This window comes from Drosophila biarmipes, chromosome 3R (genome assembly GCF_025231255.1).
Source record: "Drosophila biarmipes strain raj3 chromosome 3R, RU_DBia_V1.1, whole genome shotgun sequence".
In the NCBI taxonomy this organism is placed as follows: Eukaryota; Metazoa; Arthropoda; class Insecta; order Diptera; family Drosophilidae; genus Drosophila; species Drosophila biarmipes.
In genome coordinates, this window is record NC_066616.1 from 25,128,847 (window position 1) to 25,145,179 (window position 16,333).

General features: G+C 44.2%; 1 protein-coding gene across 1 annotated transcript; it reads left to right on the plus strand.

The window, feature by feature from the left end:
* Positions 1–13,808: 13,808 nt before the first annotated feature.
* LOC108024474 (uncharacterized) lies at positions 13,809–14,315 on the plus strand. Its single transcript, XM_017094395.3, has 2 exons — positions 13,809–13,960; positions 14,027–14,315. Exons 1-2 carry the CDS (start codon positions 13,906–13,908, stop codon positions 14,212–14,214), a joined length of 243 nt encoding a protein of 80 aa, XP_016949884.1. The 5' UTR covers positions 13,809–13,905; the 3' UTR covers positions 14,215–14,315.
* Positions 14,316–16,333: the final 2,018 nt, after the last annotated feature.

Here is a 16,333-nt window from a genome sequence, read left to right on the forward strand (position 1 = left end):
CTACACATCCAGCCAACTGGCAGCCTAATGCCTGGCATGTGTCGAATGTCAATGGTTGGCTGGTTCTGGGCTCACGGCTTGGGCATGGATGGGCCATGCTATGCGACCTATGCCCCATATTGGGGCACCCACAAGCGGGCCCACCACACTAATTCAATGAGATGGCTTACGCAGACGGCAGTGGCATTATGACATGCCAGGGAATTCCATTTGGCGACCTTGAAGTGATTTTTGGCCAACCAAATGTTTTGGGCCACTTCATTGAAATCGCCTCTTGTCCTTTTGCCTGTCTGTCTGTCTGGTTGTCCGCCCGCCTGGCTGTGCGTGCTGCAAAGTTAATTCTGGCACAATAAAAATCTGTTTTATGGCGCCGAGTGTGTGCCTGCTCATTAAGCATCTTCCGCTGGCAAACAGCTGCGTGTGTGTGCGCTGGGCGCGCAAAACGGGGGGTTTTTAGGAAGCCCATAAGCGCACTCTTATGTAAATGGAGCCAGGCACGAACTGAGGGGCTGCCACGGCTGTTTATTTCCTGTGCACTTAGACAAATGTAGGTTAAAAAGCATTAAAAATGGGTAACCAGTAATAAAAGTCCTTGAAACAATATTTATTTATACAAGTCTCCAGCCTTATATACAGAATTATTGGCGTTGCAAACATAGTTAGTTTTCATCTTTAATGTTCAATGGTTTCCCAAGAAGTATGCAATACTTTTTCAAACTGAATTTCACCGCGCAATTTGACATCGATAGTATTTTTGCAAAACTATCGATAATGATGTCACCGATTGTTAAAAAAAACATTCCTAAAATATAGTTTTTGAGTGATTAAATATTTAACACTAGAAAAAGACCCTTTTGACTATTATTAAAAATTAAATGTAAATTATTAAATAAAAAGAATATTTTTGTTTAATTATTTAAATAGGGTATTTACTTTTTTAATATTTTCTAAGTGTGCATGTTGGTGTGTTTGCCTGCTGTCCTGCTGTCTGCTCGTCCTGCGTGGTGCATGCATTTCGCAGTAATTGTGTAAACAACCTCACACACGCGCTCGTATGTACAGCAGACACTCCCGGGTGGCCATATGCCAGCCCCCCTGCCCCTAGGAAAACCCCACTTCCTTCAGCCAACCATGATGTTGTTGTTGGTGCGACTCCTTAGTCAAACGCATAATTATGTCACGTAAGTTTAGAGCAGTTAACTGTGATGTTGCAATTTAGTAGCAATTCACGCTCAAGTTTGCAAAGAGAGTCTCGACTGGAGGCGACTTACCATCACCATCAGCAGCAGGAGCAGGAGCAGGCGGAGGAGGAGGAGCAGGAGCCGGAGCGACCCGCAAGTGGCCTTTAGTGTTTTACGGTTGACAGGCTGTCAGCTTGTCCTGGCTCTGTGTCCTGGCTGGAGTGTCGAGTTAATATGACAGAGCCTTGTTTGCCGGTCAGCGGTAAGAGCGCTCGTACGCCCCATTGGCCATTGCCTCGACTTTTCCAGCCATTCTAATTGAGCTGAAAATCACTTAACCCACTTCTGGCCCACCCGAAACTAAAGCGAGAAAATCAACAAAAAATAGTGGTAGAAAAAGAAAGAAGGGGAAAAGTGGGCCAACTATAAGTGCATAAGCACCCAAACTGGAGGAATAGAGACGCAACATCCATTATTGCGGTCATTATGCACCTGCTAAAGGTGAGACTGGCAGCATGTGTGTGCCTTGCCTTTGGGTGAGCTCATGAATGCTCTAATTTGGTTAGATAAGTGAGCGGAGTGAGCTTCTATTTGCTGTTAATGGATTACCGCAGTCGGAAAACTGCAGGGAATGGAACTTCGAAGGACTAAATTAGATTGGATGCGAGATTTAGCAGGAAAAAGGCTTTTCGGCACAATGGGATAATGTATAAAAATTGGTTGCGGACTGGGAAATTAAAGAGGGGTTTTTAAAGAAAATGTTTTATCAAGCATATTTAATACATATTTGTAGAATAAATGTTGAAGGATTTTAAAGATATAAATGGAATGTTTTTATGCCAGATTTTTTTTAAAACTTTAAGAGAGACTGGAATACAGTGGATGCAGTGTAAACTTAAGAATATACTTTAACAAAGGCTTACAATATTTTATATATTAGCATTCCGATTACTTTCAAGCCTAAAATCAAAAAAAAAAATAATAAAATTTGGTGCCACTGTGCCATGTTTAAGAAATTACCCACTCACCCAGTTTGAGATGCATTTGCGCACGTAGCAGAGGGAAAAACTGGCGAAAAAACAAAAGAATCCGAGCCTTTCCTGCCGAATGTCTGCATGTCCCCGCGATGTTTTGTACGCCATCTTTTTAGCTAGCTGCAATAAAACATGCTCAACTATTTTGCATTTATTGCTGCAGTAGCTGGAAAGTCCTTTTGTCGTGAATAATTTATGAAAAACCAGGGAAAAATAGATGCACATTGTTTAGCCGGCCCGGGCATTGCATTGTCTCACTCAGCTCGCTAATAGCTCAAATATTCAGCTGGCAGAGCTACTACTCGTCTACATTTCTGCATTGCTCCGCTCGGATCTCGCATCTCAAAGCTTTGTGCCAGAAAATGAAAAATTGAAAGTTTTCCCTGCCAAACTGCAGCTAATTTCATCTGCAAGTGCGACTGAAGCACCACCACGGCTAGAGATAGATGCAAATGCTTATCGCGAAAAAGTTGAGCCAAGTATTCCATTGTGTCTTTGTGATCCAAATTCGAGACTGCTAAAGCATTTAAAACTACACAGAGACCGGGTGGAAAACCCACACTGATGGGTTAACATTTTGGAAAACTGCTTCGGGGCGACGACTTCTAAGCCAAAGTTTGGCAACTGTTTGTCGGATTAAACAAGCTGTATTCCCCCTACCTTTTTTTTTTTGGGTGCTGTAGTAACCAAAAGCTTGCATGCGAGATAAAGGCCACTTATGAAGCATTCAAACACACATAACAAAAGCCCCGGGGCCAGCAGTTGGTGTAAGCAAGAAGCCAACAAGAGCCCGGGACTAACTGGAATTGGGCGATTGACCAAGTGTTTTACCACTTTTGCGGAGAGGGCCAATTAAATTCAAAACGATTGCCAGTCTCCTAATAATTTCGTCAATGAATTATGACAACAAATTGCTAGTTAGGTTGGAGGGCCAAGAAAAACGACTGCGTGGCACATGGCACATAAATTCGAAGCCAAATTATATGGCGAGTGTAAATAGAAGGGGCGTGCTCCGGCAGGGGGCTGAACTGAAATTTATGAGAGGCACTCAACCGAGTTTCAAAGGGTTTTCGTTTTCGACTCCTACACCCCCACACACCCCCACACACACCCCCGCACACACACACTGCTTAAACAACTCGACCTAAGGACTAAGGATGTGTGCCACGCCCTGCTCGGGGGGAGAGGGGGCGGAAATCCGCAAATGTGCAAGTTAAATATTGAAAAGTATTTGTTGATTGTACGCAGTGAAGGAACATTTTATTGTATTCAGGGCGCACTCAAAGCGAAAGGCAGCCCCAAAAAGTCGATTGGTATCCGGGCAGAGGGTGTTGGGAGTAGGGAACCCGGGTTCGAGGGCAGATTACCAAAGCGTAGCAAAGCCCCGGAGGCGCCGATGCTAAAAGGTAATGCACACACGTGTAGCTGCCCAAGGAACACGATCCCCGAAAACAAGGACATCATTCTGGACATCGAACTGGACATTCGACAATGAAGTGAAGTCCTGCCCGCCAGCCTGCCTGCGTGCCTTCTAATCGAATTTAAATATTCAAATGCTCCCAAGCTCCTTGGGAATCTCAAATGGAATGGCTGGAATTTTTGTAATTTAGTTTGCGTAGTGCCGATGCCGATGCCGAGGCAGAAGCCGAGATATGCATATGAAAAATACACAAACTGATTGCATTTCATTTGCATCCTGCATTCATTTGCATGCGCATTGTTTGCGGCAAGAAAGCTGCTCGGCTCGCAAAAATAAATGACAACGTTTCTGATCCCGAGATGTGCAGAGCTTCTGTCAAATGTAAAACATATAAATTTGTGCGTGCCATCCAGCTGCGCCTCGAGTAATTTGTCAGATTTGTTTGACATTTGTGGGGGCTTCTGTGTGATTATGTCGGATGCGCTAACTTTGCCGAAAAACCCATGTTAGTCGAATGAGAATAGTGCAGAGAAACAGCTGGACACTCAGCAGCAATAAACTCGGAACAAGTAGTTGCTTAAAGTGTTTACAGATGTCTTTCATATATTATGAGGTTGGTATTAAATATTTAATTAAAAAATATACATTTCCAATTAAATGGTTAGGTATTTAAATATTTTTTAGATAATATATACCCTTCAAGTGAGGAGAATATTTACATATTCACTACATGTTCCTGCCTGTGCCTTGGCAAAAAAAAGATTCCGCATCGATGAAATCAACCAGTAAATCTGCCGAATGCATTTTTAACAAATAAAAATGTTGTATTCTGTGGCCGAAATAAACTGCAACAGCAACCGAAAGCCTTTTATAATTCTATCAAATGGAAATGCTGGTACTTTAATTGCTTACAAAAAATCTGCTTCATTTTTATTAAAATTTTAAAACGGAATCCATAATGCTAGAACGAACATACCGAATGTTTTACCACTCCTTTTTCGGTTGGCCAGAAATAAAGTGCTCTTTTAACTCAGCCTTCGGGTGAGTGACTGCTGCAAATCAGCGTCAATGGTTGGCCACAGTAGACACGTCTGTGGAAATCGCTCAGGAGATGACAGTTTGTGGCGGGCGGAGAGTGTCACACATTTCGAGTGACACATTGCACTGGCAGAAGGCATTTTTTCAGTTTTTAATATGCCAGATCGCACAGTTGGATCCCCAGACTGAGCTGGGGGAAACGCTTCTCCGAGCCCAAAACTTCAACTGTTGACAGATCGGGGCACAGGGCAAACTTTCTCAGAGATAAGCTGCACAGGACAGGCACAAAAGTTTCATGGCATAATTATCGCTATCTTCTGATTTTAGGGCCACTTAAAAGCATCGCAGGAATCCTTTGGCCAATCAAAGTGAATTGAATTCAGCTGCCGGCACAGGGATATTAAGCCGTGCTGAAAACTGAATCGCGCCGAATGAAGAGCGATGGCCATGGCCAAGATAATCTGATGGCAATGCTTCCTCTTTGGCGACGATAGCAATTACCCATTGGCTATTGGCCGTTTTCATTGGCAGCCGGGACACGTGTTCCGATTAAACGATATTGCCGCGGAGCATAAAGTATGCCAAAGTTGTTACCTTCCAGCAGACTCACCATCATCGATTGGCCAGCTACATTGTCTGTGGCTCACTGCGTTTTGTCGGCAGGTTTTCGGTGAGTATTTTATGGCCACGTGGCGTATGCGCCATATTGCTCACTATATCAACGGAAAAAATATATTTAGTGCATTCAACAGCACAGGCAACAGCAACAAATGGCGGGCCATATATATTCTGGGGGCAAAAAATAAATGTAGTGTGCGGGTGCAAAATGGAAGCATGCCACCGACAATTTACCCCTGATGCTCCAGCCTCTGATTCTGCAATTCCGGGCGCCTTTAATGCACTTTACTGTGTAACATGGCAGAAGTTTCATTAACTTGCTGCCGCCGCTGCTGTCCGATTCTTGAAAAATAAGCCAGACAAGCCAGAAACAGCCATCGAAGTTCGCTGGAACAAAAAGCCTTGTCTAACCAATCAACTGTGGCTAACTTTTGGCCACAGAACTTGAATTACAGAGTGGAAAGGTTGGGATGGCTGGCTCCCCCACCCCCGTTCCCAGCAATGCGACACGAAGGAGCCAAGAAATGGAGAGAGAAGTCGAGAAAGTCGAGAAAATCGAGGGGGGGAAAGTAGGGAAAATGAAAAAAAAGTAGTCAACTGGCAGACACAAATGAGAAATCAAATAAATACTCAATCGAGCGTAAAGCATTCAAAGCGACAGCGTGCCAAAGAGCAAGAGCAGCAACAAATGGGCCATGCCATGTCGGGTTAAGCCCAGTCGACGCCAATGGGTTAAGTGGGATGGCCGGGATGGCGGTGGGGTTAAGTATACGCCCTGTAGTGCGGTTCACGGTTCACCTTGGCGACGTGTGCATTTCGCCATTTCGCAAACTGCTAAGCGCATCAATCGAGGCATCAACCTCCTTCGGCCCACTCTCCTGCCCGCCGCCCAAAACGCTTATGCAATTGTTTCCCATTTCCGTTTACGACACAATACAAAGCATCTCAAGTGTTTATAGGAAGTCGAAACTTTCTGCAGCGCAGAACGTGATCGGGTTTTGTAATTCTTTAAACAGTCTGTGGCATTTCGGGCGAGATTTACGAGCCCGCTAGAAATTAAGCCACTGAGCAGCAGCTCGGAAGCAGCTTAACTAGCCCTGGGCAATGGGACACGCAGGACCCGTATCCTGGGGGGTGCTTTAACTAATTTCCAATAAACAGCTCGAAAGTTTTTTTGTGCGACGCGCGTGCAAAGCAGCGTAGAAAATTGCTCAGCACTCGCCCCATACGATGTATGTATCTGTGTTTTTTGTGCACAACAAGAAGAGTATCCACTTATACACATGCCCCGGTGTGGGTGAGTATCTGAGCTCAGTGGCGCGTGTGTTTGCGTGCTTGAAATTCATTTAGAGGATTTATATGAAAGCATTGTCTTGCATATTTAATATAATTTACAATACCGAATGGCAACTGCTGCGCGGCTCATCCAGATCGGGACCCCAGTATCCCCGGCAAAACAAGCTCGATGGGGACAATGTGAGGCATGGCATACAATTTATTATACTAAACGTCAATTTGGTATATATCGACCATCGACTTTGCGTTGGCAAACAGCAAGCCAGCGCCGGCTCCTCCTCCTTTACAGCCTTTCCGCCATATCGTGTATGCAAATGATCCCGAGACCCATACGATACCCTTTGATATGGGGGGTGGTATCGGCTTATCAGGAGTTTGGGTGACCAACAATAAAATTTAAAAGCCCTTTTGGTTCTACAGCTAATCCGCCGAAAATTAAAGCACTTTTTATAGTACCTTTTTCATATAAATAAAATGAAATAAATTACAATATTATTAGAAATTTTCATTTAGAAAGTATCAGTGATTATTATATGATACTTTAAGTAAATGTTTTAGCTATGATTTCAATTCTCGGGATCAGGTTATCCCGACTAACTTCCTTCTCCTCCCTACTAAGTATCCCCCCGTCGATGCCAATTCGCATTTGCATTCTAAATTATATATACAGTCGCTGTATGTGGGTCTTATACCAACGGCTTATCTGCTTGTTTACAGCACAACAATTTTTTTTCGCATGTTTATTTTGCAAACAAGGCGACGCCAAGCAAAATCGGCGGCAAATTTCATTTGGCACTTGTTGAACGCACCCTGGCTTATGGCATCGCACGCATATGGTTCCGGCTTGGCCAATTAACGATTCGCCTTTATAAATTATTCAAGTGAAATTGAAACGCCACTTACACCAAACCCAATTCGGGAACTCGACAAATTAATTTCGGGCCATGTCATCCATTCGTATTTATAGGTTGGCTAATGACACGTCACGCATACATGACGGGCTGGCCCGAGACAAGTTACTTATACGGCATATGATGCGGCTCTTAATTAAACGCGACTAACGCCGAGGACACAATTAAACCTCATTAAGCATTTCGAGGACATTGGCATTCGAGGAGCTGTGGCTTTGATTGCCAGCAGCAACATACGTCACTGGGTCCTGGCTGACACTGGCAGAAAGTTTTGTCGTCGGCGGGCGGTCGGGCCGGCAGGGAAATCATTAATTTATAAGTGCGACCGGAACTTTCTCTCTAACTCCAATGCAAAACCAATGAAAAGTGGAAACTTTTGCAATTTGCCGAATGCATTTTTGCAGCCAAACCCATACCCATCCCGAAACTCGACGCTGTGGCGTTTTCGAACAATTGATCTCGATTCGCATCTTAATTCATTACTTAATAGAGTCAACGTCAGACTGACTGGCTGCCTGGTTGGCGGTTAGGGAGCAAAGTTTGCTTTGGTTTCGGCTTTCGTTGATTACATTTGAGATGCATGGCCAATGCAAATGGGGGAGCAGAAGGACCACAAGGAGCAAATGGAGCTGGGAACCTGGAATAGGGATCTGGGTTGTGGGAGCTGGGAGCTGGCAACTGAAAACCGGGAACAGGACGTGGATAACTTTGCATTGTGTCATTTGCATGCGGTTCTGTTGTATGCAAATTGCGAGTAATTGGTGTGAAACGTCTGCAATGAACGTGACCCCTGCTCAGCGGACACCGAGGAGTGCTCGTGGTCCTTGCAGTCCTGCAGCCGAGCGATATGCATTCATTATTTATAAGCAAAATATCATAAAACTTAACAAGAGAACGAACAGCCAGCGGGTGGCCCCACTATTGGGGTAACTACTGGCAACATTTTGTCACGTGCTCCGGGTGCCGGAATAAAATCAGATTCAGTCCATCTCCGAAGGCGGAGGGCTGAGTGTACAAGATGGATGTTCAGCAACAGCTGGAACTACAAGGGAGAATCTCCAGCTGCAGCTAAATCTGCGCTTGGCCCACGGGCCATGGCGAACTAATAAACTACATAGTTTACGCATTAAGTCCTGGCATAATTTCTTGGTAAACGCTCGAGAGCAAAACCGCTGAGTGGCAAAAGGCAACTGAACTGTCGTTGTCCTAGCAATCGGGCATTGATGCAGGACACGAAATACGAAGCCAGCCGAAGGATACAAGACAGAGCGAAAGCTTTGGGGTGTACTAAAGCAGCTAAGAGAGCGCATAAGAGAGTTTGTGGCAACCCTTAAGGGCCGCACTTACGATATTCGCCACTAAAGGATAATGAAGGACCTCCCCTCCCCCCGGAGTCCTGCCCCATGCATGCTTGTAAAATGTTCAACCGAAATTGTTATTTGTGCAGTCCGCTTGTTTAGGCTACATGCAACTGCAGCAACAACGACAGCAATGCTAAACACGACTGCGAATTGTTGAACAGGCCTCGCAATTTCCATTTAACCAGCCAAGTTTCGCATTAACCGAACGCTTGAGCTAATTGACTAGACAGCCAAACTGTAGTTGAAACAATTTTGTACCTGTGTTTCGCAAAAATCCTCGGCTTTTCCTCTTTTTTCATTGCCCTCCCCCACCCTAATTAGCTGGGGAAAACAGCAAAGGGGCGTGCCGCGGTGGGCATATAAATTACGCCTTTAACCCAATAAGTTTACACCTATCGAGAGTTCGTAATGGATTGCATTGCAAATTTGAGGTGCCTCTGCTGCCAATTCAAAAATGATTTATGCACACGCATACACGCACCCCCGAAAACGCTGCGTATACTTGATATATACATATATTTTGGGGCATCCAGCTTCTGGCCAAACATCTACGTACACCCCAAGTTAATTAATGTGCGGTCAACATAGGTTTTTGTGGCTTCCAGCTGCTAGGAGCTGGAGGAGAAGCTGGAGCCCCAGCTCCTCATATATTTAGGTTGCCATGTGTTTTGCATTATTGTGGCCAAACATGGTTGCTATAAGGCTCCGGGGCTCTTCAGCACACACTGGCCAGGAAATATCTGCGGCCAGTGCATATCATTTAATAAGAATTTTAATGCAGACACTCGGCCCGGCACAGTGCACATACACATTCCAGCAGGAAATTGAATTCCTGCCTCATTTCATGATGAATTTATGTTGTGTGGTTAAATTAAATAAGACATTAAGTGCTGCATTATGGCCGAGCTGAGTGCATTCTGTTCCAGCTGGTTGGGCCGCCCAGCTGCCCGGCTGCCCGGCTGCCTGGCTGCCTAGTTTGTTTCTAGTATTAAGATGCCGGCTCGGGCTAAGCCAAATAACTTGCCAAGGCAAATAAGCAGGGCTGCCCGTCTGGGTGGGCCCTTCAATTTTAATTAGCATTCCAGGCCGAAGTCGGGGCCTTCTTATCCCAATCCCAATTCCAATCCCAGTCCCAGTCCCACTCACTTGGGTCCACCGCCAGGTAATTAACAATAACAACTACGACACTCTTGTGACAAAGCCGCCAACCGAAAACATGACATAACAACAGGCCGCCAAGCTTATTTGCCTGGCAATGGTCGGTCAGCCGAGCCGGGCTGAAGTCAAAGTCCTTGGGCCCGGGTGGCTAATTAAAATGTATTGCTTTGTTGCCCTGTTTTGAATAGAATCTGAGGCCGAATCCAGCGGGATGTATTAAGCCGGCGTAGTGCCTTTAAAGACTCTCCTTAAGCTAAGTGGGTTGGGTTTTTCGTGTTTTACATCAACAGCATCATTATTCAAGGAGTAGACGTTTCGCCAAAAGTTCACTGGTAGCGCGCTAACGATCTGCCAATGTCGAGCTGTAGATGAAGCTGAAACTGATGCGAAATCGAGCCGAACCGAACCGAAGCGAGTTGAGCTAAGCTGCGACCATGCACCATTAACGATAACATCATCAAAGAAAATCCTTTACAACCATGTGTCACGTCAGAACGCACCGCCCACCCAACCCAGTACAGCCCATCCCATCCACCCACTCGCCCTGCGAAGGACACATCCACATCCACATCCACATCCTCGCTGGGAGCGGCGCAATAGAAGCCTACGCTTCCTGTCACAGGACAAAACGCACAGCAGCAAATTGGCAGCAACGACAGCAATTGCTGCAAAAGGGACGACCACCGCCCGAGCAGGCCCCGCATCCGAGAATCCGAGTATGCCCGGTATCCCCAATATTCCATCCCCTGTTGGGATACAGTATCCCTGCTCCCGAACATCCGAGCATCCTTCGGCGCCGGAGACGCACGTCGCCAAAGCTCAACTGCACACACATCAAAAATAAACCATCAGGCCAAGGCTGGGAAAAAACCGACAACAAAAAACGACGACATATCAACATTAGTCAATGTCGTGTAAGGGAGTACCCGTGTCTAGGCCACCCAAGCTCCCCATCTCCACTCTGCATACCCGGCTATCAGCGAGTAAGGGGTATGTTGCATTCGGGTGAATTTGCATTCAAGAGAAAATTTTATCCATTCTAAGGGTCTTCTTTTTATCTACGTTTTTTTAGATCCTTTCCATGGTCAAGCAGATTATGATCTTTGTGATATATTATTTTACAAAAGGTAAGGGATCCTTTTTTTGTTTATAACATATATGTAAATGATCATCTTTAATTTGATGATTTTTTTAATATCTAATAAATTTAAGCTTTCAATTATAAACATCTTGATACAAGAAATTGAAGTATTTCGGGGGTTAATCGTTGGAAAAAACGACAATATTTTAACTATAAGAAACGTAAAAACCGGAGCCTATAATCAAACTTAAATATTAAATAATATATGATTTAAAGGCCTTTTCATTTATTTTATAAAATTATTTAAGTGAAGAGGCTGGTAAATTCGGAGGTATGGATAAAGATAATCTCAAATGATATAACTATTTTAAATACTTTTAAAATACCCAGTTTCCTTAGAGTACATTTGTCTAGCACCAGCTAAGTTTCCTTCTCTAAAAGGTATCCCTTAGTCCTTTCCCCAACTGAAACCACTTTCTTTGTTTTTTCGGGTGCGGGCTGCGCAGCTGTTTTGAATAATTGAGCTCCGCTCCGCTTGTGGATTTTGTAAAGTATGAAAAATATGCGTGTCTTACTTAGAGCCGCGCCGGAGGCCTAATGAAGTGCTCGGCCCCCAAAGGTCTGTGCCGCCCCAGCCAATAATTAAAACGTGTCGGGCAATTCCTCTCAATTTACACGCCTCTGGTTCCGTTTATCTATTTTGCCCCTGTTTTTTCTTCATTGTATTTTTTCCCTTGGCTGCCACACAAGGTGGCATCGTTATGGCACTCCTGCTGTCTCCAATTCAAGCTGCCTGCTGGTGCGAATGGAATGGAAGGGATCGAGTGCACCCAAGATGGAGCTGCATTGGCACGAGCTTGTCATTTATCAGTGGGTTTGGGTGCGCTCTTGAATTTCAATGCAGCTTATACAATTTGCCGTACTTTGCATAAAAGCAAATGCTTGCCACTCGTTGCCATCATCGAAACATTTTCAGAGCCCCTGCTTATGTGTGTTCTCCGATGTGCCGATGTTTGCTTAGTCGTGGAAAATTTTAGTTTTTCGAAATTTTTAGCAGCACGCACCGCTCTCTCGATTGGCAGTCCATGGATTGAGCAGGAGCAGGATGGGCAGGATGAACTGGAGTGGCAGAAGGAGCCGCTCCTCCAGCCGCTGGCTCTTTTATTGACTTGCACTTTGTGGCGCTTTGCGGTATTGCGTGGCGCATACGAAATGCCTGCAAGACAATTCGCCAAAGGAAAGCGTCAGTGCCAGAAAAAAAGAGGGGGAAAAACAAAACAAGCCAAACAAAAAACAATTTTCACTTGCGGTTCGTCTTTCACTTTTCGGTTTTCTTCTGTTCTCGCAACTCCGTTTGGATGCCTTGTAACACTAGGGTATCGTCTTTGGTGACTTACACTAGTCTGTAAAGCAGGGAGTTTTAAAGTCATTAAAGCTTCTTATTAAGCTCAAGAATGTGGTCTTAGCTTTGATTTTCAATGATTGGTTTGGTTGTTACATGTACACCTTACAACTCTTGAAATCCAAGCAGTAAATCAAGGTAATTTAAATTGATATACCATCTATTGTTTAAAAAGCATAACAAAATAAATCTTAGGAAGTTTATTATCACAATAATATTTTGTTTCAATCACTAGATATTTTTATCTTTCTTAGATAGCTTAATTTGTTTAAAAATGTTAAGAGTTCACGAACAAAACCTATTTTGTATTGAACTTCATAGGACTGTTATCATTTCTTTCATCATTTAAAAACTCAAGTATAATTTGGCCTAGATAAAAAATGCTCCAAGCTTCAAGGCCTTGTTTTCTACAATTAGCCTGGCACTTTTTGTTGCTTTGTCCATTCAAAACTTGCAATCGCCCCTTAAGCGACCTACGGACCATGTGGCGTATGCGTAACGCAATGCAGACAGGGCAATGTGACACGTAACAGGTGATTTGACCCAGCCAAGCAAATGCAGACAATGGCAAAAAACCGATAACGATAACTTTATCCCAAGATCTTTTGACATGAGCAAACAAATAAAGAGGAAAGCACGCAACAGCCAAAGGAGCAAAAGGCGAATGGAATGGAAATTCTGGGGGGGGGAGAAGAAAAAAACGTGGAAAAATACAAAGTGCTGTCATTCATTGTGCTCTGCTATTTGCCAAGGCAAGGCAGTTCCACTGACATTCTCCTGTCCCCCACTGCTGGCCCCACTTTCGCTCCCCGGCAAAGGACAACGACACCCACCCGCAAGGACATATGGGCGGGTGTGTATGGTGTGTATGTGTTTGTCCAAGTCCAAGTCTTTGTGCGTGTGACGTTTTATCTCTGTCACTAAATTGACACTTTAGTTAATGGATTTTGTGTGTGTGAGTGTGCTATTTGTGGCGCTTACTTTTTATCTGTGCTCCTTGGATTTTGCCACTGTTGCTGGCTCCTTAACATATCAGAATCGGGAGCAAACAGGAGCAGGAGCCAGCAAACAGGACACGCACTTGCCCGAAACGCTCGCTGGCAATCGCAAGTGTAAGTACTTTGAATAATAAGAATGCTCACTTTGATGGATGCGCAACAAATCTCTTTGGATTTATCAGCGGAACGCTGACAACACGGCGGATGGTTGATACATATGTACCTATAGCTACCCACCAACCCCCAGGGGCCTCGAGATCCCCACAACAATTGAGGGATTATTCACAGGCTTGTATCAAAGTGAAACGATTTGCCAGGACTTACGTGTCACTTTGAGTACAGCCCCCAATGTCTAGCAGTGTATAAATATTTGTTAAGTACATGTGCCTCCATTTCGGCTAAACAAAATGCCTCGTCGTGTGCTGGAAAACTACGGATTTGAACCAGACAAGCCCTGTCTGCGTAAGTTCCTCTAAATATTAGTTTTGTTTACATGCAGCATATAGTGTAGATGAGTGCCCTCCACAGGCAAGTCAAAATTGGATCCCAAAGGTAAATGTGGCGTTGCCATCAAGAAACAACCGAGGGAGCAACCTGTTGAGGCGGAGAATCAATTGCGGTTCCTCGAGCAAAAGACCGATGCGGCACTCGTCGTGCATTGGACTCGTGCTGAAGGACGACCCTTTCCACCCATCAAGTTGTTGCCTCCCTGGTAGTAGAGTGTAATGTGCCCAAAAGTTACGATTATCCAGACGCCCGCAGAATTCAGGGTCGTATCAATAAAAATGTGCAGTATTTCGTAGCGAAAAAAAAATCAGTTGAAAGCTTGTAAACTTTTGTTCCGTGTACCAATAAAAAACAAATAAAACAAACCATCAAAAATCACAAGATGATAAAAACAGCCTTGGAAATATATTTTTAAAATAATTATTTTTTGGCAATGAGCTAGCTATACTACACAGTATTTATATACTATTAATATGTATGCTAAGTACGAAAAATAAAAACACTAATATAAAATAAACAATTTTCCATATATTCAGTTTTCAATCGATTTCCGTATTACTTTTTAATGAAAAGCAATCAAAAACCCTGTTCCATGCCAAAAGAGGCCACCAACTTCTACAACTTTGAATGATTTCCATTCACATCATCCCAAAAACTTTTCCGGAATTATCATAGCTCAGAGAGTTTGATGATTGTAAAATCTCTTGGGAAGACTTTTGGCCTGCTCATTCGATAGACCGAATGCCGTACAAACCGAGAACACACTTTTAGCTTACTTTCCGGATTTTCGACGGGGGCAAAGTAGGGGGGGCTGACTCTTTGCCCGGAGTTGAAAATAAAAATAAAATATTTAATGCCCCACGGCTTATGTGCTGGATTTCGAATCGACCTGGACCGCGTGCGATAAATACACATGTGTATATCTGTCACAGTGTGTCAAGTTTTAAATCGGCTTTCGGTTCGGCCGGCAGCTTCAATTTGACGCAATAATTTATATGTGATTTGGTCGCATTGCGGCGGCTTGTCAGGGCTCCATTCGTCCGGGGGCAGGGATTTGTAAGTTCTGTTGACAAAATAAGCAAAATAATAAATTACAAAAGTTGTGGCACGCGCTTCCGCCGGGATTTGGTTAATCGAATATGCACACAGTGGGGGGGGGGGCCTTGGGCTGCCCAAACCAATCACTTTTCCCAACCGACTCATCACCGTGGTCATCAGCAGCACCATCATCATTATTATGATTATCGTACGCAGGCCCTTGACACATTAATTGGCCAAGTGCACGGCAAAGTTGAGGGGCTCCTTTGGCAGTATTAAATAAATATATGGTCATGTGCTTTATGCAGCACCCAGGTGTGCTTCAAACTGGCCAAAGCCGAAGTGGTAAACTTTGCCTGAATGTGCCAGCACATGCAAGTTGCACGTTGCCAGTTGCCAGTTGCCAGTTGCCAGTAGCAGTGTTGCAACATTCCCATCCATCCAGCCATCCGGCCACCCACCACTTGGGCACTGGGCGCGAACTTGGCCAAGCAAACTTTTCCTGTTCGGTTGCGGATCGCTTTAAAGCGACTCTATTTGTGCCAGCGGCAGGCTAACCTCTCACACTTGAAGAAATATAGTTTCAGGTTTGAGTGAGGCAGATACTATGTGGCCAAAGTTGGGGGTAACTTGGACAGGTAAGTCCTTGGTTGGATGGAGAAGACTTTATTGCATTACAAAGACTGCTTAGCTTAGCTAAGAAAAACATAGTTTTATAAATTAATCAATTAATTAAACGATTTATTGTTCGGCAAACAAGATTTATGGGAGACTTCTCAGGGCGGAGATTTTTAATGAATATATTTTATAAAATCTTTTTTCACTTAAATTATTTTCTGAAATAAGTTTAAGGAGTATCTTCAATGCAAAGCTACTTAACATTCACTATTTTAAACTAAACATAAAATTGTTTCCAAACTTTTTTATAAATAATCAGGAAAAGATTCGGAGAAAACCTATTAAAACTTGTACAATCTGAGTTTCTGTGAGTGCAGGATGCAGGCTGAAAGCAGGCTTTGGTCACCGGGTGCTCATTATGCCCATTGCCGAGGGTATCGCGCTAAGTGGCTCCAGCATTGGGAATGGAAACTAAATGAATGGCCGCTCGAAATGCCTTGAAGCCCAAAGGATTAAATGCTCGCTGCACACACAAAGGCGGCGGACTTTGCCACCGCATTGTGAAAACAACTCATTTATCATAAGCGCGCTGCAGTGGGATGATGATGAAGGGGGTGCTGGTAGGGGGCTTGAGAAGGGGATGCCAGGGGCTCAGAGGACAGCGGACTGAGG

Coding starts and splice junctions, on each gene's coding strand:
- LOC108024474 (XM_017094395.3), top strand. CDS start 13,906: ATGCCTCGTCGTGTGCTGGAAAACTACGGATTTGAACCAGACAAGCCC. Junction 13,961..14,026: donor ACCAGACAAGCCCTGTCTGC/GTAAGTTCCTCT, acceptor TGCCCTCCACAG/GCAAGTCAAAATTGGATCCC.